Genomic DNA, 22422 nt, shown 5'->3' on the forward strand with positions numbered 1-22422 from the left:
AGCTAGGCAATCTCTCCAGCCCCAAATTTTCTATTGTACTAGAATATTTTTGTTAGTTTAGGAAATGCCATAATACGGCTAATATCTCCCAAACAGAACTGCCCAAGAATTTACCTATGGCTAAGTACCATGGGATTGATATGTGTTATAGAGTAAGGTCATGGCTTAGGGGTCCTGGAGCTGCTCGAGCCCAAAGAATCAGAAGCAGGAGCATCTTCAGAAGGTCAGGAGGACTTTAGGAAAGTAATAGAGTATACAGGATGCCCTAAAACCCTGCCCTCAGCAACTGAAAACTTGGTTCTTTTAGGTTAATAGAACCCTAAGTCATTGTTATCATTAGCTAGAACATTTACACTAGCAAAGTGTTTTCCTCAGGATATCTACTTAGTAGATAATTTCAAGTCAACAGAATATCAGTTTATCATTACTACTGAACGAGAGCCACCTCATGGCTGAACTGCTACCCTCCTAACTTTGGAACTATAGCCTTTTAACTTAGAGCTATGCTATACAGTCCAGAACATAACAGACAATCAAAAACATAGTTTTTCTTTAACTGCTTTATTTTGGCATCTTTTTTGTAAATGATCTGAGGTAAATACACATCTAATACTCTTTGTTTCCAAGTAGATGCTAAGTAGGTAAGGTATGAATGAACAATAGGTGTCAGTGTAGCAAAAGCCCATGTCCTAGCAAACAGAGACGACACCGTGGTAACTGTATGGCTCTAATGGATTTGTAAAAGAGCCAAGCCAAATACTGAGCACACAACAGAGCAGAGAACGGAGCAGTCATTAAACCAAGCCCAAATATATAAGGAACTGCTAAATAGATGTATGTGAAATACCAAGAGAAAATGGGTTAATTCTTGAAAGGTTAAGAAATGTTAACCTTAAAAGCTAAGAAATGTTTGAATAATTATTCAGTCATATAATGATCACTTAGACATAGAAACTAAGTGCTTTCACCAGTTAGGTTAGTGAATCTTTATCATTTTGAACTAAGAATGAAAAGTGTTGAATTAACTCACAGGGAAGTAAGTGTTGACTAAACTATGAAAGGACAGTAACTTGGTATAACTGCTTGGGAGCTACAGTACACAGGTAAGTTGCAGCCTCCATGTCAGCCATTTATATTCTTTATATAAGCCTCTCTATTGCCTGCCACCTCTGTTTGCATAGCTTCAACAATTAGGCTCTGTTCCATGTAAAACACCTGCAGCAGAACCTACGATTAAAGGATTTATTTTACTTGGTTGGATATCATTTCTTTGCATTCTCTGTTTACCAAAAGTATGCAGCTTGCACCTGTCAAAATTAGCATTTGGATTGTTCACACCGGATTCCTTTCTAAGCATGTCTAAATCCTCTCAAGTTTCATTCACTATCAAGAAAGATTAGATGTTGGGTCAGAGAGAGGAAAGGAGAGGAAATGCAGAGAGAAATTCAAATTTTCCAGTGGAGTCATAGTGGGGCTACAGGTGTGAGCCCTTTTGTGTTCAAAGGAACTTTGCTTACAAAGCTGCCTTCTTACCTGCATTTCTTCACTACTAAATCACTACACAGCCACTTCTTGGCTTAGGTGTTTCCCTTATTCTTTGAGGGGGCTTCCCTTTGTAGCCCAGGCTGGCCTGGAACTTGTATCAGTTCTACTGGCTCTAATTAGAGATAGCTAGGATTCAAGGCATTCACCACCATGCCCAGTTTGCTACCCTCTGAAATAGCTTCTGTGACAGGGCCGAAAGTTACTATAGCAACAGTACAAAGATAGTAATGATTCTGTTCAAATTGAACAAAAGGATGAAGACTCCAAATTCAATGAAACTATTTTAGAATGTTTTTTAAAGGAAAGTTCATTTACGGACCAATAGGGGGAGAAATATATCTTAGACAATTTTAACAATTTTCATTTCTAAGGAAGTTCTTAAAATTAATGCAAGTTTTCAAATGAGACAAATACCACAAAGGGGTCTTTGTGACAGTAACAATGTTAGGGAGCTGTGTGTGTGTGTGTGTGTGTGTGTGTGTGTGTGTACCCACATACAAGCTCATTCCTGGCCTATAACAATATTTAATCTCATAACAACTCAGTAAGGATTAAACCACATGATACTTACTATTTATCCATTTAACAGATAAAGTGAGGTACCAGAAAGCTAAGTCCTAAGATTGCAAATGGTCTGTGATAGAATTTGAACACGTACAATGTAGTTGAAATCTTGAGTTCTTTGAAACTTCCGGAACTACAGTTGTAAGGAACTATTAAATATTAGTGGATCTCCTTACAGTGTCACAGATCTGTGTGTTTTTCCTGTGGAAACAACAAATGAAGTACAGAATTAGCCCTTGTGTTTACTGAGGAAAGCCACTTTACATTTATCTTCATTCACTCTCACGCAAGTTCCAAGTTGAGTGCTCACCTTCCTCCAAGAGGCGTACTGCAGAACAGTCATAATCACCCTGAACCAATTCGGATTTTCTGGGACGTGCACTTGGCCTTTCTTATTTTCCCTCAGGCCAGAAGCAACTATTCCACATCTTCTCAGGTTAAGCAAAACAAAGAACCTTGAAAGGATTAGAAGCTTGTTTTGAATGCAGTTGTACAGGAAATGGTCCACATTGAGGGAGACACTCCTATCTCAGAGGCCGTAAATAACCTGACCTCTAACTTCAAATAATTTTCCAGGATGCGCTACACACATTTTTATTTCCACAATAATAGTGTGAGTTTATTTTTTTAGGTCTATATTTCTTAGTACTTACAAAAAAATACTAAGAAACACTACTTGGAAAACTCTTAGGATCACAATAAAAGCTATACAGTGCTCTCACATGTCTTAAGTTTTTATCAACATACCAGCATACAACACTTTTAATTTTAACACAATGCAATTTTGATAACTTCTGAACTCACTGACTTTCAATTGCTGGTTACTTCTTTGTTCCTGAGGCCAGAGTCTTTTAGTATGAGTGTCCTTTCTTATTTACCTAGACTTAGCATCGAAGACAGAAGACAGTAAACAGCACCGTCCCCTGTGACTACTTCAAGCAAGCACTCTCCCTCTGCAGCTGACCGCATTTCCGTGGCTTATTTTCCAAAGGTGTGTGGAGCTCAACACCTGAGCTTCCACAGATGGGAGATGCTCAGAACGACTCTTTTCACGGGTATCCTTTTCTGAGACTTCCATAGCCTTGGAAGTTTAGGGCAACAAAATCAATTTCTTGAAAATAATTTAAAAATATTCAAGAATGTCAGCTCAAATACCACTTTTCTATTGTACTTCCTTTGCTGGCTTCTGTTCTATTTTATTTCCCTCTGATAAGAGTCTGTTAAATAGGTGCCTATATGTCAAACATGTAGACAGACATCTACTCAAGATTCATATTTATTGGATTTCACACTACAAGACTAGATGAGGTCAAAAAGAAATGGATTGCAAATAGTGTACATTTGAGATGATTTTTTTTAATCAGGCCCTACATAAATCCCTCCCCTTCCCTAGGTGTGGCCACTCTCCCTCCCCTTTCCACTAAGGCTTAATTAGAAAAGTAGCCCTGACGTATAAGTTTACCGTTTACACAGAAGGAGCTCTGCATGGACACACAGCTAAAATACCTGTTTCCGGCTGAACTCTCACAGCAAGGTATGTTACAAAATAAGACCTTCCAAATAATCAATCTATCACTAGGAAAGGATGAGAGATGCAGAAAAGATAAAAATTCACTTTGTGTAGACAAAATAAACTATTAGGTTCAGATGAAAGAACATTTTTGTGTGATTTCATTTTTTTTTTTTAATTTTTGGTAGGAAAATAAACATCAGGTTTCAAACTCTGCACCGTGGTAGGATTATAACTTGAGTAACAAAAGATATGTCATCTGCACCAGAGGTACTTTAATATGTGACAGTTTCAAGCAATGGATTGCAGGTGCTCAAAATAAACTTGCCTCGCTTAAAAAGGAAAGAAAAACAGTCATATTTTTAACCTTAATTTTGATTCATTCGCCCTAACTCTAAAGTGCCACATAGAAAGCATAAAAATTGTGAATCTGATTGATAAAAAGCTTTGTTCTGATTTTGTTTTTGTTTTTGTCTTTCCCCTGTTACATGATATTTATATCAGAGTCAGAAATCAGAGCTCAATCCTTAGCTTCACAGCTAAGGAAAATGATTTTGTTCCACGGGAGGATAAGTGTTCATTGCTGTTCTCTTTAGCAAGGAGCCTCCCCGAACACAGTTCTGCACTCTGGAGTTTACCTTCAGCAAATTTCAGAGGCTGGAACAGCCAAGGACCCTTCCCAGAGCACTAGTAAACCTACCCAAACCCTTTCCTCGATCTCTACCCTATAGGGTTGTACAATAAACTTCCGTTGTGCTGTATGACTCTGATTGAAGGAACTTGTTAGAGTAGTCCTTGAAAGCTTTAAAAAAAAAATAAGTTAATGATTGTAACTTAAAGTTTACCAGTAGCTGAGCTGCCATAGTGAAGAAGGTAGTTTTCCCAGAGCAATCTTCATCCATCCCACCTGGATGTAATGACCTCCAGAATTTCTGAAATTTGAAAGACTGGATTGCATGATTTATGGTAGTGGGAGATTATGTTTATATGAACTCTCTGTGAAAATTATAACGAAGAAAAAAATGCTAGCTGTTGTGTTGCAAATGGCGCACCACCAAGAAAACAAATCTTATTTTCCTTTTTTTTTTTTTTTTATAAAAAGTCATTTCCAAAAGAAAGCCATGCTTTCTTTGTACAATTAATCAGGAAAAATTTCCAAGTCTTGCTCTGTGTTGATAAATGCTTAATGCCCATGAAGAAACTCGAGATTTTACAACTTGAAAAAAACATATTTTATTTATTTATTTTTTTTGGCAAGACTTTCTCTGTGCGCCTATTGATAGAAGTTTAAAAATGGGTCTTGCCCCTTTACTTTCCAACTCTAGATATACTGATCTTTAGAGATGTGTAGTGGAGTAGGAAGGATATGTCATTCTTTTTACATAACTTTAACACTTAGTAGTTGTATATATAACATATAGTTGTATATGTATATATGTGTACATACACAAAATTTTAAAATGTATAAAAATGTTTTCTTCATCCATGGCGTCTATGAATAGGTGCCATATTCGGTTTTGTGGCATTAACCAAAGTTTCATATTTAATTTCATAGGTATGAAATTTATCACTCTTTACTGAACAGACCTTTTCACATTGTGTGTGTTAAAATTAGTGTTATATGTTTAAGACCCTGGCAAGTCTGGTCTTAATCAGTTTACCTGAGTCACTTGTCAATTCCAAGAGCTTAGCCTGGAAGGTAGACTGTTAGCTGATAAAGCTTTGACTATTGGGAACTGGTCTATAGTGTAGAGATCACAGACATGCAAACGCAAGCAACCGACAGGAAAAGAGCATGGGGTAATTTCATAGATAACTGAAGCAGCACCTAATCATGTAAGGTTTAGTGTCAAATGTTCACACTCAGCCTCTCATTTCTCATGAGGAGTCTCAGTCCATAAACTCATATGGAACACGGGTTTAGTTGATAGTGACATAAGGAGACTTGTTTTCATTCACAAGAAACATATAATGTTACTTGGTGTGTTGTTGTTTATTCAGTATGCATTACTCATTGGCTCTCATGAACTTGTCAGTAACACAGAAACACATACATGAACAATGCTTACCTAACATTTTCCTCCAAGAGATCACAGCCCTTTTGCACCAAGAAATATCAAAGCAGTGCTTATTGAGCCATTTAAAAAATTTTTAATTGCTTGATAATTTCATATATTGTGTCATGGACTGTATTTCTTTTGTCCCCTGGGCCTGCAAGTCTTTTCTGTCACACCAGTGAGAATGGCTAAGATCAAAAACTCAGGTGACAGCAGATGCTGGCGAGGATGTGGAGAAAGAGGAACACTCCTCCATTGTTGGTGGGATTGCAGACTGGTAAAAGTATTCTGGAAATCAGTCTGGAGGTTCCTCAGAAAATTGGACATTGAACTGCCTGAGGATCCAGCCATACCTCTCTTGGGCATATACCCAAAAGATGCCTCAACATATAAAAGAGACACGTGCTCCACTATGTTCATCGCAGCCTTATTTATAATAGCCAGAAACTGGAAAGAACCCAGATGCCCTTCAACAGAGGAATGGATACAGAAAATGTGGTACATCTACACAATGGAATATTACTCAGCTATCAAAAACAACGAGTTTATGAAATTCGTAGGCAAATGGTTGGAACTGGAAAATATCATCCTGAGTGAGCTAACCCACTCACAGAAAGACATACATGGTATGCACTCATTGATAAGTGGCTATTAGCCCAAATGCTTGAACTACCCTAGATCCCTAGAACAAAGGAAACTCAAGACGGATGATCAAAATGTGAATGCTTCACTCCTTCTTTAAATGAGGAAAAAGAATACCCTTGGCAGGGAAGGGAGAGGCAAAGATTAAAACAGAGACTGAAGGAACACCCATTCAGAGCCTGCCCCACAGGTGGCCCATACATATACAGCCACCCAATTAGACAAGATGGATGAAGCAAAGAAGTGCAGACCAACAGGAGCCGGATGTAGATCGCTCCTGAGAGACACAGCCAGAATACAGCAAATACAGAGGCGAATGCCAGCAGCAAACCACTGAACTGAGAATAGGTCCCCCGTTGAAGGAATCAGAGAAAGAACTGGAAGAGCTTGAAGGTGCTCGAGACCCCAAAAGTACAACAATGTCAAGCAACCAGAGCTTCCAGGGACTAAGCCACTACCTAAAGACTATACATGGACTGACCCTGGACTCTGTCCCCATAGGTAGCAATGAATATCCTAGTAAGAGCACCAGTGGAAGGGGAAGCCCTGGGTCCTGCTAAGACTGAACCCCCTGTGAACTAGACTATGCGGGGAGGGTGGCAATGGGGGGAGGTTTGGGAGGGGAACACCCATAAGGAAGGGGAGGGGGGAGGGTGATGTTTGTCCGGAAACCGGGAAAGGGAATAACACTTGAAATGTATATAAGAAATACTCAAGTTAATAAAAAAAAAAAATCTAAAAAAAAAAAAAATTTTTAATTGCTTGATAATTTCATATATTGTGTCATGGACTGTATTTCTTTTGTCCCCTGGGCCTGCAAGTCTTTTCTGTCATCCCCTTCCTCTCCTACTGGAACCCTTAAGTCTAACTCCTACTTTCATGTCTTCTTTTTATGCATGGGCACTGCATTTAATTAGAGTTCCTTGCCCTTGATCATGGGTAGGAGGTAATTCACTAGAGCAAGGGCTATTTATTAATGGCTATACCACTGAAATAATGGCATGCACTCCCTTAACAACTGTTATTTGTCAACAACCTGTGAGGGAGATGTAGAGCCTCTCACTCCCATCCATGATAAATGTTGACAGGTCCAATCTTGTACAGATAACCACATTGTTTGCTTTCCATCTCCCATCCTCTGGTTCTTTCTTCCTGCCCATTCTTCTATGATGTTTGCTAAGCCTTGGAAACAGTGAAATAGAGGTGTGCCTTTTAGGGCCATTGCTTATCTTCACATTTGAAACATCAAAATTGCCAACAAAAAGCACCAATTTCAGTTGAGTCCATTAAACTTTCAGTTAAGTACATTAAAGCACTAAATGGTGACACCTGCTTGCATCATAAGAAGTGAAATATGACAATAAAGTTCTCTTGAACATTACCTGGAAATGTGTGTCAGGAGATCGGTTTTTATTGCTCTTTGCACATCCACAGAGAACTACTACCAGATTGCCAGTGTTGATTTAGGGGTTACAAATAAATCCTAATTAGAAGGCAGGTGGTCATCAAATTCCAAATCTAGGAGTAAGACCGATTATCTCTGTAAGAACATATTTTATGTTTGTAGAACAACTTTTCTATCAGCTCTATTTCTTTTTTTATCTTATTTCCCATCTGCATGAATTTAAATTTCAACTTAATTGTTCTGCACATATGTAGTAAAAAAAGAATATTAAAAATCCCAGTGTGCCCTGTTCTCCAATCACCCCCCCACCACGGGTCGCAGCAGTTCATGTGGTAGCTTAGGCAGTGCAGCTCCGTGACAGATCCAACGTCACATGCATCTCCCACCTTGATGCACAAGAGGAAGGTTAGAGTGGAAGGAACGGCGAAGGCAGAGCCCAAGTGCCACTCTGCGAGGCTGTTGGCCCAGTCTGCCCCTGCCAAGGTGGATGCGAAATTGAAAAAGGCCGTGGGAAAGGATAAAGCATCAGACAAAAAATCGCAGATAAAAGGGAAGAGGGGAGCGAAGGGCAAACAGACTGAAGTGGCTGACCAGCAAACTCCCTGCAGAAAATGGAGAGACGGAAAACAAGAGCCCAGCCTCTGAGGAAGAGAAAGAAGCAAAGTCTGACTAAGCATCCATCACGTCTGTCAGTGGTCCTTGCCTCAATTCTTGTACAATCCAGAGGAACATTTTTATCAACTATTTTGTAAATGCAAGTTTTTTAGTAGCTCTAGAAACATTTTTAAAAGGTGAGGGAATCCCACCTCATCCCATTTTTTAAGTGTAATTAAGTGTTTATTTTCCGGTATAACCAGAAAATAGCACGATACTGAATCAGGAGAGGCTGTGACTGTCTCAGGGGTCACCATAACATTCCGTAGAGGGGGCTAGTTCTATAACCTACAGTACAAAGCATACTAAATGGTAATGTGGGGTCTCAGTCATGCATTCGTGTCTGGAATATTTTCAGTTATATCTGGTCCCATGTTTCTAGTGGAACCATTTTGTAAGAAAGCCAGTCTTTGGTCCTTGCCCTGTCAGAGCTGTGATGTCTGTGGTCATGGCAGTCCATTTTCCTAACAGTTGTGACAATGTGCTGTGAAAGATGGAGATTTTGAGTATGGTGGAACTGAGTGAGCATTGTGAACATTCGGTTGTTGTGAGAGGTCTTCAAGAAACTTGCCAAGCTTGAGGCTGGAGCATCACTGGAATAAGTTCAAAGAAAAACAATATGTAGTTCTTCATTTGCGTACGTGAACGCAGAGTGACTCTTCAGAGTTTGGGTACATGAACACTATATGGCTCTTTGGATTTTGGGTACCTGTGATAAGAACCGGAATGTCTGTGTACTCTGCTCCTCGACCAATAAAATCTCAGTTGTGAAAGAGTAAAAAAAAAGAAAAAGAAAAAAAATTCCAGTGCTGGCATTCTTCCTTGCCCCAGACCATTTGCGTTCCTGGACGTAAAACACACAGCCTTAATATTTTTAAATAGCTTTAAGCAACCAAGAGCTGAGCAGCTGCCTACCTTCCATGTTCTTAGAATCTCCGTTTGATTACCCCAAGTTATTACTTACTATTTACTATGGTCCATCTGGGCTGCTCTTAACACAATTGGGCAGCCCTCTGGGCCATTTTATCTTGTCCATTAGCCTATGGCAGCTTTCCTTCCCCCTTCTGTATGCTCTTCTTCCATGGTGGCGTTTTACTCTTTCCTTGCACTCTCTCTCACAATCTCAACAAACCTCTACCCCACCTATGTCTCTTCTGCCAAGCTATTGGCTATCAACATCTTTATTCACCAATCAGAATGGACTTGGGGGGGGCAGAGTTCCAGGGGCAGACTTCAGGTCTTGGGGGACATACTTAGCATGACAATAGACAGTAAACACATATCTTTTGCCTCTTCCAAAAACTGTTTCAAAACATTTAGGGAATGATGTAGGTAGTGGGTGGTTTCATTCTATTCTCCAACTAAGGGACAGGGGAAGGTTTCAGAACAAACCAAAGATAAGGCTTGTTGCCAAGCATGACAGTTCCTTCAGTAGAGGAGGGGCCTCCCAGAGCTAGAAAGACCACTGTCTCTAAAGGAGTTTGGGTTTTTATTCCAGTTTAGAATGACCAGCCCAGTTACTTCTCTAGTCATATTCATCATTGGTCCATAGATGTCTATAGTTCTCTTCTATACCACAGAACTTACATGACAGGCGACTTAAAGGAAACAAGAAGCTATTTGAGGGAAACTCACTGAAAGAGAACATACATAAATGTGATATCCCAGCTCTGGCAAGTTCCCTGATGGAAATGATAAGACTCCAGTGGATCTGTAGCCCACTCTATAAAGGATGACGTCTAGTGATCTCCATTTCGACAAAGTCACTAGTTTACTTACCCTCCCATCCATTTCCTTCCTCATCCAAGGAAGCATCAGTGTTATGCTCAACATCATCACAAGCACGTTCCCAGTAGATATGCTAGTAATAGGCGGTGTTAATAAGCACAAATTAAATGTCTATCGTCAATTTCCCCATTAGGTGCAGAAGTATATAACTGTGGAGACGATGTTGGTGCTCAACTGCTCCACCAAATTACTCTTACTGGAGAACATGCTGAAGAGTCACTTTCCTGAATCACTCAAGGTAGTATAAGCCTGGTAATAACACTAAATTTCTCTGTTGCGTGCATCTAATGACAATGTCAGACATGTGGCTGTGCCTGTTCTTCTCTGATGAAAGCATGTTGGTTTCTCAGTCTGCTTCCGTCATCCTTCTGTTGTTCTAGTGGACACTTAGGGGAAATTTGGGCAATGGTAGATTGTTATTTCTGAGGTAAAGTGTCCTAAATGGTAGAAGATTGTGGGTGTGGTGGCATTGAAGGTAAGAATATGCTTGAGGACTGAAGTTTAGATGTAGGTTTGTTACCTCTTGGTTACTCAAGCCTCTGATCGAAAATCCAAGGGGGCCTCCTGATCACTCCGTGCTAGTATAAACGATGTCATAAATCAAAGATTATAAGAAATGGAGAAATAGGGCTGCTGTGAGCACTGAAGTTGCCTTTGAGCTGACAGACATTTAGGTTGTTTCCAGTTTGATGATGATGGTGATAGTGGTGGTGGTGGTGGTGGTGGTGGTGGAGGAGGAAGAGGAGGAGAAGGAGGAGAAGGAGGAAAAGGAGAAGGAGAGGAAGAGGATGAGGAAGAAGAGAAGGAGGAAGAGGAAGAAGAGGAGGAGGAGGAGGAAGAAGAGGAGGAGGAGGAGGAAGAAGAGGAGGAGGAAGAGGAGGAGGAGGAGGAATAAGAGGAGGAGGAGGAAGAGGAGGAGGAAGAGGAAGAAGAAGAAGAAGAAGAAGAAGAAGAAGAAGAAGAAGAAGAAGAAGAAGAAGAAGAAGAAGAAGAAGCAGCAGCTATGAACATTAGCTCAAGAATCCTGTTCCAACTTTCATTAGTTCTGCGTATGCATGATGTTTTAAGATATTTTTCTTAATGAAGGAAAAAGATGGGAAAACTACAGAACAGATTATCATATTACCCTCATATTAATTTGTGCTCACCACGTATTTTCTCACCTTCTTCAGGATTATAGGGTATCAGCATTTAAGTGAGTCTATCCGTTTCAATGAGCATCTTTGAAATGGCAATGCTAAAGAAATCCATATTGTCTATGTGTGTGTGAGTTTATCTATACTTCTCCTCTCAGGGCTGTGATTTTGAGTAGAGCTGGGAGATGGTGATGCAGCTGGAAATGCTAGTGGTATAACTAACTGTCTTCTTTCTGGTTCTCGGGCTCAGGTGTATGGAGCAGTGATGAACATAAATCGTGGAAATCCATTTCAAAAGGAAGTGGTATTGGATTCATGGCCAGACTTCAAAGCCATCATCACCCGGCGACAGAGAGAGGTAAGGTGCTGAAAGGCAAATAAGAAAAGTGCAAAGTAGGGCTGGAGACATGGCTCAGTGCTAAAGAGTACTGGCTGCTCTTCCAAAGGACCTGGGTTCAATTCCCATACCCACGTGGCAGCTCACAATTGTCTGTAATTGCAGAACCAGGAAATCTGACACTCACACAGACATCCATGGGAGCAGAACACCAATACACATAAAATAATTTTTTTTAATTTAAAAAAAAATTAAAAGTCTGCACCAACTGGAGAGAACAGGTTGGATAAAGAGAATAGTATGACCATTATAATAACAAACATGGAAACATGATACATTTCACCCTAGTTTGTAATTGATTGCTTTAGAGGCTCAGATATGGAAGACTGCTAGCCCAAAAGTGGCCCTTACTACCTTACAATCTCTAGAAGATGCAGCAAGCAGTATGCATATACTAGTTCCCTCACTGAGTAGGGGTTTCTTATGACTGATGAATTTGGGAATTTGAAAAACTATTGAGAAAAAAGTAAAGAAGTCAGTGGAAGGAGGAGGCCTCATGATGCCTGTAAAGCCAAAGCAAAACTAGACCAATCATGAGCTGCCCTCCTCATTAAATAGACTGTGAGACCTGCTGTCATTGTTCCGAGTTTTACCTTTTCTGTTTGTATTTGTGTGTGTGTGTGTGTGTGTGTGTGTGTGTGTGTGTGTGTGTGTAGCTAGGGGTTATAGCCAGGTTTCCTTATTAGCTGTAGCTGTTAACTGATGTGTTCTAGAATCACCTGAGGCAGTCTCTATTGAGGCACTGCTCAGTATCTATTGGTCTCTTGCCATGTCTGTGATGATTGGCATGGGAAGGCCCAGGCTTCAGAGTGGCAGACTCTGACTGTGCTATAGGGGACAGCCAGCTGAACATGAACCAGGCAAACACATTCCTTCACACCTTCTTCAGTTGCTGCCCGAGTTCCCCCTGTAATGGATTGTGACCAGGAAGTATAGGCCAAGCACCCCACCCAAAGTCACTTTTTGGTCAGAGTGGTTTATTATAGAAACAGTAAGCAAGTGACAAGAAGAGAATCTGACCTATGCCAGGCTTTGCTGCTGAGCTGCATTTCCAGCAAACCCCATCTTCATCTTTTGTTATTGTCATGCTTTGAGATGAAATCCTGATATTCCCCAGGTAGCCTCTCAGAATCAAGCAATTCTCCTGCCTCATCCTCTCAACAGCCTCTCAGCTCATGCAGACTGGACTTGTATGCCACTACAATTTTTATTTATATAAATTAAATCCTCAAAACTTGAAATAATTCTTATAGTTTTCAAAGAAAAAATCACAAAACTTCTATTTTTCTCACTGCAGATTATTAGTCTTGTTGTTTCTCTGTTTCCAGGCAACTAATTTGAGAGATAGAAAATTAGCTAGGTAGTAATGGTAACTTAGATAGTAATCTAAGACATGAATTAATCAGAAGATTTGCTTCGGTGTTGTACTCATGACTGTGTCTTCTGCCCTAGGCTGTGACAGATAACCTTGACCATTACACTAATGCGTATGCTGTGTTCTACAAAGATGTCAGAGCTTACCAACAGCTATTGGAAGAACATGATGTTATTAACTGGGACCAAATTTTTCAAATACAAGGTAAGATCAAGTTCAAGGCATACATTACGTACTCATAATCTCCTTTTGCATCAGGTATAACGGAGAGGTAAAGAAAAGACATTTCATGGAGACTGCAGAAATGCTTTAGTGGTTAAGAGCCCTTGCTGCTCTCCCTAAGGATCCAAGTTCAGTTTCCAGCATCATGTTAGGGTTAAACAGCTCACATCCACCCGTGACACCAGCTCCAAGAGATTTGACACAGTCTTCTGATCTCTGCAACCCCCATGTGGACACACACACACACACACACACACACACACACACACACTTTTTCTAAATCTCTTTTAAAAGATATGTTATACACATGTACATTACATATAGGTAGACACTCATGGACAAGTCCGTATATACTTAACATATATACTTGAGGATTGTACAGTTACTCTTCCTATAGTAGAGTATGCCAGGTTACCTTTGATTTACACCGCTTACTTTTTCCTGGTATACAGTCTTTTGAGGGTTGCGTAATATGGGAGCACACACATGAAACTCTGGTGCTTGTGAAGCGGAGGCAGTAGGATCCCAACTCAAGGACATCCCATGCCACATGAACTACATATATAACACACTGTTTAAAAAATAACAATAAAACACAAACCTTTTATTTACTTAGATAGAGCTCAGTTTTGTAATAAGGGATGCTAGCTATTGTGGCAGTAATTTTAGTAGAATGAACTTGTGAACTTCCTAGTCTTGACTGAGATGTAGCTCCCAGGGGGAGATGTCGAGGTTCAGCTGTCACACTGTGTTCAATATGCCTTCTCCCTCAGCTGTAGTCTCAAGACCATGCTGAGAAGTGGCTCACAGATGGAGAGGAAAACATACAGATATGGCATTCTTCAAAACCGAGACCAGAAGAGGGAAAGGCAAGTTATAAAGGATTCAGTTCACTAAGAGTAAGAGTCAGACTGCAAAGGATAGAAAACAAGGGGACTCGAAAAGAAAAGTAATGCCGTAGCTTTGAAGAGCACGAACCCTATTTGTGTACACTGGGGAGGCAGTGGGCTGCAATTCCTAGAACACCATTGAATAAATATGAAGCGAACGAGTGCAAACCCTATATTATATCTGTAGAAATCAGTGGAATTGAGACCTCACTAACAACCACCTACACCTGCAATACCATAATGCATAGTGTGGAAATGCAAGAGAAACTGTAAAAGTAGCCTTGTGCTCTAATCTCATTTTTGTGGGCGATAAAGTATCATGACAAAAGGCAATTTACGGGAGAAAGGAGTTTATTTCTGCTTCTAACTCCAAGTCATCATTCATCATTGGGGGGAACTGAAAGAAGGAACTTGCAATATCACAGCCACAGTCAAGGGCAGAGGAATGAGTGTGTATGCACACACATGCGCATTGCTTAGCTGCTTTTATACTCACCTTGATTTCTGTACTCTTAAACAGTTCAGGCCCCATGCCTGTTTGAATGGTGCCACCCACTGCGGCCTGCTTCTCCCCATATTTTAACGCCAAAGGAACCTGGACCCAGGCCAACCCCAATGTAGGCAATCCTTACTGAGACCCTTCGCAACTGATGTTAGGTTGTCGAGTTGAAGCTAAACATCACATCCTACCATACGGAGTACATCTAAACTCTTATAAAGTTGCTCTTTAATTTTAAAGCTATAAATAAAAAAGACAGTCCTCTTCAAGAAATTTAAAATAATCTGAGGCACTAAGAAAGTTAACAAGTAAAACTTCCAGTAAGAAACTCCAAATTTCCATTGAGATATTTCCAACAGAAATTCCCTTGGCCGGTGATGAGAACATGGCTTGTATTTGTAGGTGAGGAGGACAACACTTACACTAATACATACAACTAACTGTATTCTGGTTACGACATGACAGGGCAGTAAACCTGCAGTATTGATATTGGGCATATAAATGCCAAAATAAATATAGTTGGCTCAACTATCATGAGTGTGTTTTTGTGTTTATTGTTATCCAGGGTTGCAAAGTGAATTATATACCGCTTCCAAAGCCATTGCCAGCGCAAAGCTGTTAGACTTGGAAATAAAGTTGGCTTCCTTCAAGGCTGTCCACTTTTCTCCTGTTTCATCTGAGCCAGACCACAGTTTCCTGTATGTAAGCCAAGTTTTACATTTAGGGCTGGGTGTGTTGTTATACAAGTCCAGAAAACAGTGCTAACATACTGTTATTGTTAAAACTGGTTAAGCTTTTTTAATTGAGCCACTGAGCTGAAGGTGTGTGTGTGTGGGGGGGGTGTATGTGTGTGTTGGGGGAGGGGTGGGGGGAGGAGTGTGGATGTGTGTGGGTGTGGGTGTGTAGGTGTGTGTGTGTGTGTGAGTGTATGCGATATCTGTGTGTTTGTGTATTCTTCCTCTTTCCTGTGCTTCACGGTTTATAACTTCTCTGGAAGTCAAATCAGTGTCTTTGCTTATAGTCACTGAGCTCATGAAAACTGCATAATATATAGAGTCTATATAGAAAAATCATCTCTCGGTTTCTTCCTTCATAAATTAATTCTAAATGATCTCTGTGGACTGGAGTCCAAAATTGTTGAGGTTTCTGTTCTTAAAGCTAGAGGTGTATTCCAGATTTATGTTGAGCTTCAAGTACAAAGGACTAAATGTTTGATGTATATCACTCTCCCTTTCTTTCCATGGGCCTCTAAAGTAGAACCATCAATATCGTATCGTATCGTATCGTATCGTATCGTATCGTATCGTATCGTATCCTTTCATATCCTATCCTATCCTATCCTATCCTATCCTATCCTATCCTATCCTATCCTATCCTATCCTATCCTATGCATTTTGGGTTTTCAAGACAGAGTATCACTGTGTAACCCTGGCCGTCCTGGAACTTGCTCTATAGACCAGGCTGGACTTGAAGTCAGAGATCCACCTGCTTATGTCTCTTGAATGCTGAAATTAAAGGCATGTGCCACCACCACCCAGCTATTATTCTATTTTTAACATCGGAAATAAAATGCAAGTGAATTCTGAGGCCAGCAACTAATTACAGAGAGTACAGCATGAGAAGGCTGTCCTTAAAATCATGTGACAGTGTGTGTGTCTCCATTGCTTCTTCTCTCTTGTTTGGAGGCCTTCCTCTGTCATTATCTTCCCTTCAGCTTCTCCTTCCTGGACCTCATTTCTTCTCAAACATTAGGAGCTCAAGAGATAGCTCACTCAGGCAAAGTGCCTTTGATCCTAGCACAAATACCTAAGTTTGAGCCCAGCTGTGGTGATTCACACCTTTAATCCCACTCAGAAAGCAGAGTCAGGCAGATCTTTCTGAGTTTGAGAACAAACTGGTCTGCAGACTTTGAGAACAATCTGGTCTACAGAGAGAGTTCTCTGACAGCTAGAGCTACACAGAGAAATCCTGTTTTGATAATATATATTGTGTGTATACACCTATATACACACATATATACATACACATGTATACATATATGCATATGCATGTATACATATGTACATATAAACATAAATACCTTGTCTGAGGGTTTTCCTGCTGTGAACAGACACCATGACCAAGGCAACTCTTACAAAGGGCATTTAATTGGGGCCGGCTTAAAAGTTCAGAGGTTCAGTCCATTATCATCAAGGTGGGGGCATAGCAGTATCTAGGCAGACATGGCGCTATAGGAGCTGAGGGTTCTACATTTTGATCCCAAGGCAGCTAGGAGGAGACTGACTTCCAAGCAGCTAGGACAAGGATTTTAAAGCCCATGCCCACAGAGACACCTACTCTGACAAAGCTATACCTCCTAATAGTTCCATTCCCTGGGCCAACCATATACAAACCATAAATATATACATATACAAATATGTGCATATGTACACACATATTTATATGCATATACACACACACAAACACACAGACTTTTGTTTAAAAAATAAGTAAATTAAAAGAACCTGGGTATAGTATCTTTATTCTTTTTCTTTTTCTTTCTTTTTTTGTAAAAGAATGACTCGAGATCAGTTACAAAGTGCCTGCCTCAGTGCACGTTAGTTTCCCTGTTCCCTATGGTACATGTTGAAGGAACTGGTGCTAAAGACTAACTTTAAAGTCACAGGAAATTACTAGGATTTTGTTTTATGTTTTTGCAGTATGAAAACATTGAGTGTACACAAACATTGAAAAGAAAAACTCTCCCCCAGCACAGAGATAATCTTTCCCATATACTCTGAAAACTCCAGGCTAGGAATGCTACGCACCATTCAATTAATTGTCATAGAACAGTACACAGACATGCTTAATCCTAGCTTTAAGATGCATATCTAAAGGAAAGAGATTTTTTTGTTGGTTGTTTCAGGATTTGGGGGTTTTTGCTTTTGTGTTGGGTTCTTTGTTTGTTTGTTTGTTTATCTATTGGTTTGTATTTTCTAGTGGTAGAGGTTGTACCTAGGGGTTCTCCATGTAGCCCTGGCTGTCTTGGAACTCACTCTATAGACCAGGCTGGCCTCAAATGCAGAGATCTACCTGCCTCTGCTTCCCAAATTCTGAGATTAAAGGTGTGTGCTTCCATGCCTAAGTAAGACAAAGATTTTAAAAAAAAATCAATCTGCCCCTAGCTTCCTCTAACATCTGCTAACCACGGTTTCATTCTCTGCTTTCTAGAGATTATAATTTTAGATTTTCATGTGAACGTGATCGTGTGTGAGTTTTTTTTTTTTTTGTCTTTCTGTACTTGACTTATTTTGATGAATAAAATAATACTCCCACCCATATTTTTATAGATGATAAGATTCAACCTTCTTTTTAAAGATAAATATGATTTTATTTTGTATATGTCCTAGTTTTCATAAACACTTAACATGAATCTGTGTCTTGCTTATTGTGAAGCATGCTGTGGTCAGCAGGGACTGCAGATGTCTCTACTACACACTGATTATTATTTTAGTATACTCTTCATAATATGATTGCTTGATCACAGTATAGTTCTAATTTGTTTTCGCCAGTAACTACACTAATTTACCTTCCTCCAAGTGCTGAGTAAAGGTTTCCTTTTCCCATCAGCACATGACTCCTTGTCCCATTTTGACTTTTGGATAAGAACCATTCTGACTCCCATGAGGTGATATCTCGTTGTGTGTTTGATTCACAATTTTCTTTTTCATCTATCTCTTGGTCTTCTATACCTTATTTTTAAAAAGGTCTCTGTAGACCTATTAGTCATTTCTAAATTAGGTTGGTTGGTTTTAGCCCCATTGAGTTATTTCCATCCCTTCTGTTCTGGATATTAGACCCCAGCATAGATTATAGACAAGCATAACTTGCAAGTGCCTTAACCCATTCGGCAGGGTTTTCCTTCATTAACTCCATTATTTCATTTTTTTTTCTGCTGTACATAGCTTTTACCATGGTGTATTAGTGGTGTAATACCTAGTATAGCTGTCTTCTGGAAGCTTTTATTTTGATGTAATCCTATTTTTACACCTTCCCCTCATACTTCTGTATCTTATTTAAAATATCCTTGCCCATGCGAAGGTCATAGGGCTTATTCCAGTGAGTTCCCCCGGAGTGACACTTTTTTTTCTTTAATCAGACGCCATACTCCAGTTGTGGACTGTACTCCTAATACTCAGTCCTGGTACAAAGTGTAACGCAGTGCCTGAAGTGCACGACTCCACAGTGTTTCTGTCTGTAGTGATATTTGTGCTCAAAGCTCTCTGCCCTTTCTTTGAAGTATACTTTCAAATTTAACTGAAAAAACCCTAAAGCAGTTTCCCCCTTCCCTCCTGGATAGAAGACGGCCAGTGCTACAGCTGGAGAAAAGTGTAAGACTGAATCAGATACATTTATCTTTATACAAGCACAGCAGGCCTGAAGTCTGAGTCTTTGCTAGTCAATGAACTAAGCAGTATCAGCGAATTAACAGTGAAAGCAAATCCCAGGGCACTCAGCCTCATAGGCTGTAATCTGTTTCTGTTTTTCTTTAAGATTTATTTACTCATGAATACGATCACTCTGTTTGCATATATGACTGCATGCCAGAAGAGGGAATCAGATCCCATTATAGATGGTTCTGAGCCACCATGCTGAAACACCTCTGGAAGAGCAGACAGTGCTTTTAACCACTGCCAGCCCCCCTTTGTTTCAGTTCTAATGTACCAGGAACTTTATCAGGGCTTTTACGTATAAAATTATTAGACGCCTTGGTAAAATAAAAACCAAATAAAGGCTAGTAGCCGGCAAAACTTGGCCAGTGAAAAATTGAGGAGCCAAGGCAAAGTCAATTCTTCCAGAGAATGTTCATATGTATATTGATTTTTTATTCATTTGCTAGCCTTGGCTACGCAAGAGCAGAACAATCCTGAATGCTAGAATACCATTTACTACCAAAGTATTAGAGCTCAAAGGTCTGGAATGCCTAAGACTTCATGGAGGTCTTTTAAGGACAACTCTAACCAATAAAGAGGAGGAGGAGGAGGGGGGGGGGGGGAGGAGGAGGAGGAGGGGGAGGAGGGGGAGGAAGAGGAGGGGGAGGAGGGAGAGGAGGGGGAGGAGGAAGAGGGGGGTAGGAGGGGTAAGGAGGAGGAAGAGGAGGAGGAGGAGGAGGAGGTAGGAGGGGTAAGGAGGAGGAAGAGGAGGAGGAGGTAAACTAGTATGTGTTTGTGTTAACTGTATTGCAGCTTATTTGTGCAAAGAATGATTCAAGAATCTGGCAGCACTCACAAATCAAGGGACCCCAACACTCTACCATTCACGTGATAGTGAGTGGGGCACTTGTGGGAACAAAGTAGAGAAATCATTTCATTGGCCACTGCTTGGAATCTGCCTCCTTTGAGAGTGACTCAGGTCAGCTGCCTGCTTGTGACTGGCTGAACCCTAAGTGTCTGCTATTCTCCTGTGTCAGTCTGTAAGCAATCCAAATCTAAATTAAGCTGTATTTCGTCTCGCAGAGAATGGAGATGCTGAAGCAGCCTCAGCCACATCTCAGTCAACAGAGCTGGCGAAAACAAGCAGGCATAAAACTAAATTTGACATGATTTTTTTTCTCTTTTAACTAGGAAGTACTTAGGTTCTAAATTCTTGAAAATACCAGACATAGTCTTGAATATAATTTATTTTACATCGGTAGAAAAAGGGTATTTATCGGTAATCATGTAACTCCAATGTCTTCCCCACCCCCACCCCTTGCCATTTTCTTCTAGAACTGGGTCAACCCCGAGACTGACCTACCTGAGTGTCACAGATGCTGATCTTCTCAACCGAACTTGGTCACGAGGAGGCAACCAGCAGTGCCTTCGGTACTTGGCCAAACTCATCGCCTGCTTTCCCAGCGTGTGCGTGCGTGATGAGAAGGGAAACCCAGTGTCCTGGGGTATCACAGATCAGTTTGCCACTATGTGTCATGGTTACACCCTGCCTGACCATCGCAGGAAAGGTTACAGCCGACTGGTGGCCCTCACTCTGGCCAGGAAGTTGCAAAGCCGGGGATTTCCCTCCCAAGGAAACGTCCTTGATGACAACATGGCCTCTATAAACCTGCTGAAGAGTGTCCATGCTGAGTTCTTGCCTTGTCGTTTCCACAGGCTTATTCTAACCCCTGCAGCTTTCTCTAGACAAGCTCACCATTAAGTAGGTGAATTCCAAGAGTGTTCTTACTTTCCCTTAGAAGAAACCCCTTTTAGCAACCAGTGAGATGGGAATTAAACCAAGAGGAGCCTGTGTCATTGAAAAGGGCCAGAGAAAGGCATGCAAGATCACCTCCCCAACTCCCCAAAACTATTTGCATCTTAGATTTCCACCATCAAGAACTTTAGGGGTTGGGGTCCCTGTAGCTGTGTCTCACAATAGAGGGGTGACTGCAGGGAAGAAATCTTTAAAATCAGCTATTGTTGCTCTAGTGTTGTAAGACTGAATGAAAATGAGTGTTTTAATCTGGGGCCTTTGACCTCCTGGCTCCAGGTCCCTGTCAATACCTCCTGCCAGTAAAAATGCCCCTCCCCCGCCCCCCAGCTGGAGGTCTTGTCTCTAGCCTCTCAGCAGGTGACAGCCATTTTCCTCTTCACTGACTAGCTGCGAGGGCAGACTATGACTTTAAGCCACAGTTCTTCCCTGGGAGCATTCAGTTGCTCTCAGAAGAAAGGTTGCCGCACAGATGTTGGCCCAGGCCCCATTCCCCTGCCCCCCATTGGCTGAGCACCTGAGCCTGAGAATTTGCATTTCCCAGTTTTTCCTTCTCATTTGTCTTGGCTTCATGAACAGCTGCCTTCGAAAGACCGGACAGGACCTATGGACTGTGCCAGCCACCTAGATTACAACCTGCTTTTTCATAACATCTGAAATTCATACATAGGTGTGAACAAGATTATAAAAAATGGCATATACATTTTATGTTACATATATGTTTCCTATAGGCATATGTTTATAACCCTAGAAAGTTTACATCACATTCAATTTCAATCTTATTACACTGAAGAAATCTGAGATCTAGAGACAATAAATACTTCAAGATTACATTCAATGTGATCATTACTGGAAAGGCCGAACTTTGTAATTTTTATCTTAGTTCTTAATAAATTAATGTTTTATTTCATTGTATTGTTGTGTTTCTTCTTTTTAAGGTTATTGGTATCTGTGTGTAGGTCAGAAGATACTGTGTAAAAGTTGGTTTTCTGTTTCCACTGTGCAGATCTCAGAGATCAAACTCTGTCAGACTCAGTGGCTGGCACCCTTTATCTGATAAGTCATTTCACCATCTGTTATCATTGTTTTAAGCTTAATTTCCATTGGTCTGGAGATATGTGTTTTTCAAGACCCATTAAGAAGAAGATAAACCATATGATAAGAGCAGACAAAAGTGCAATGGCTGAATTTATAGAGACTCACTAAAGTTAACTTTGTCGTATACAAATGACTGCTTCCCTCTCCCATGCAACTTAAAAAATCTTAACAACAAAATAAGTCAAAATCTAAATTTTTGGTGTTTCCTCTGAGAAAGGAGACAAGGTGGTTGACATGTTACAAAATGTAATAATAGGTAAGACTTCTTGAAGGTGGATTTATTCTTAGGTCACCCTTAGCCAGTGGTTACCTAGAAACTCGTCCTTGGTTCCAGAGGGAAGTAAGAGGAGGCCTGTAAGACTCTTGGGAAAACATGGTCTAATTTCTGCCCTTGAGATGCTCATTATCTTTAGCC

General features: G+C 40.5%; 1 protein-coding gene and 1 pseudogene across 3 annotated transcripts; both read left to right on the forward strand.

Moving 5' to 3' along the window:
• Positions 1–2991: 2991 nt before the first annotated feature.
• Glyatl3 (glycine-N-acyltransferase-like 3) lies at positions 2992–21820 on the forward strand. Of its 3 annotated transcripts, XM_087567729.1 has the most exons (7): positions 2992–3100; positions 3583–3643; positions 10299–10403; positions 11552–11659; positions 13151–13277; positions 15250–15382; positions 20432–21818. In XM_087567729.1, exons 3-7 carry the CDS (start codon positions 10326–10328, stop codon positions 20856–20858), a joined length of 873 nt encoding a protein of 290 aa, XP_087423855.1. In that variant the 5' UTR covers positions 2992–3100; positions 3583–3643; positions 10299–10325; the 3' UTR covers positions 20859–21818.
• Positions 8114–8456, forward strand: LOC148003649 (non-histone chromosomal protein HMG-14 pseudogene; annotated as a pseudogene).
• Positions 21821–22422: the final 602 nt, after the last annotated feature.

The sequence above is a fragment of the Rattus norvegicus genome, chromosome 9 (genome assembly GCF_021556685.1).
Source record: "Rattus norvegicus strain SHRSP/BbbUtx chromosome 9, alternate assembly SHRSP_T2T, whole genome shotgun sequence".
Classification (NCBI taxonomy): domain Eukaryota; kingdom Metazoa; phylum Chordata; class Mammalia; order Rodentia; family Muridae; genus Rattus; species Rattus norvegicus.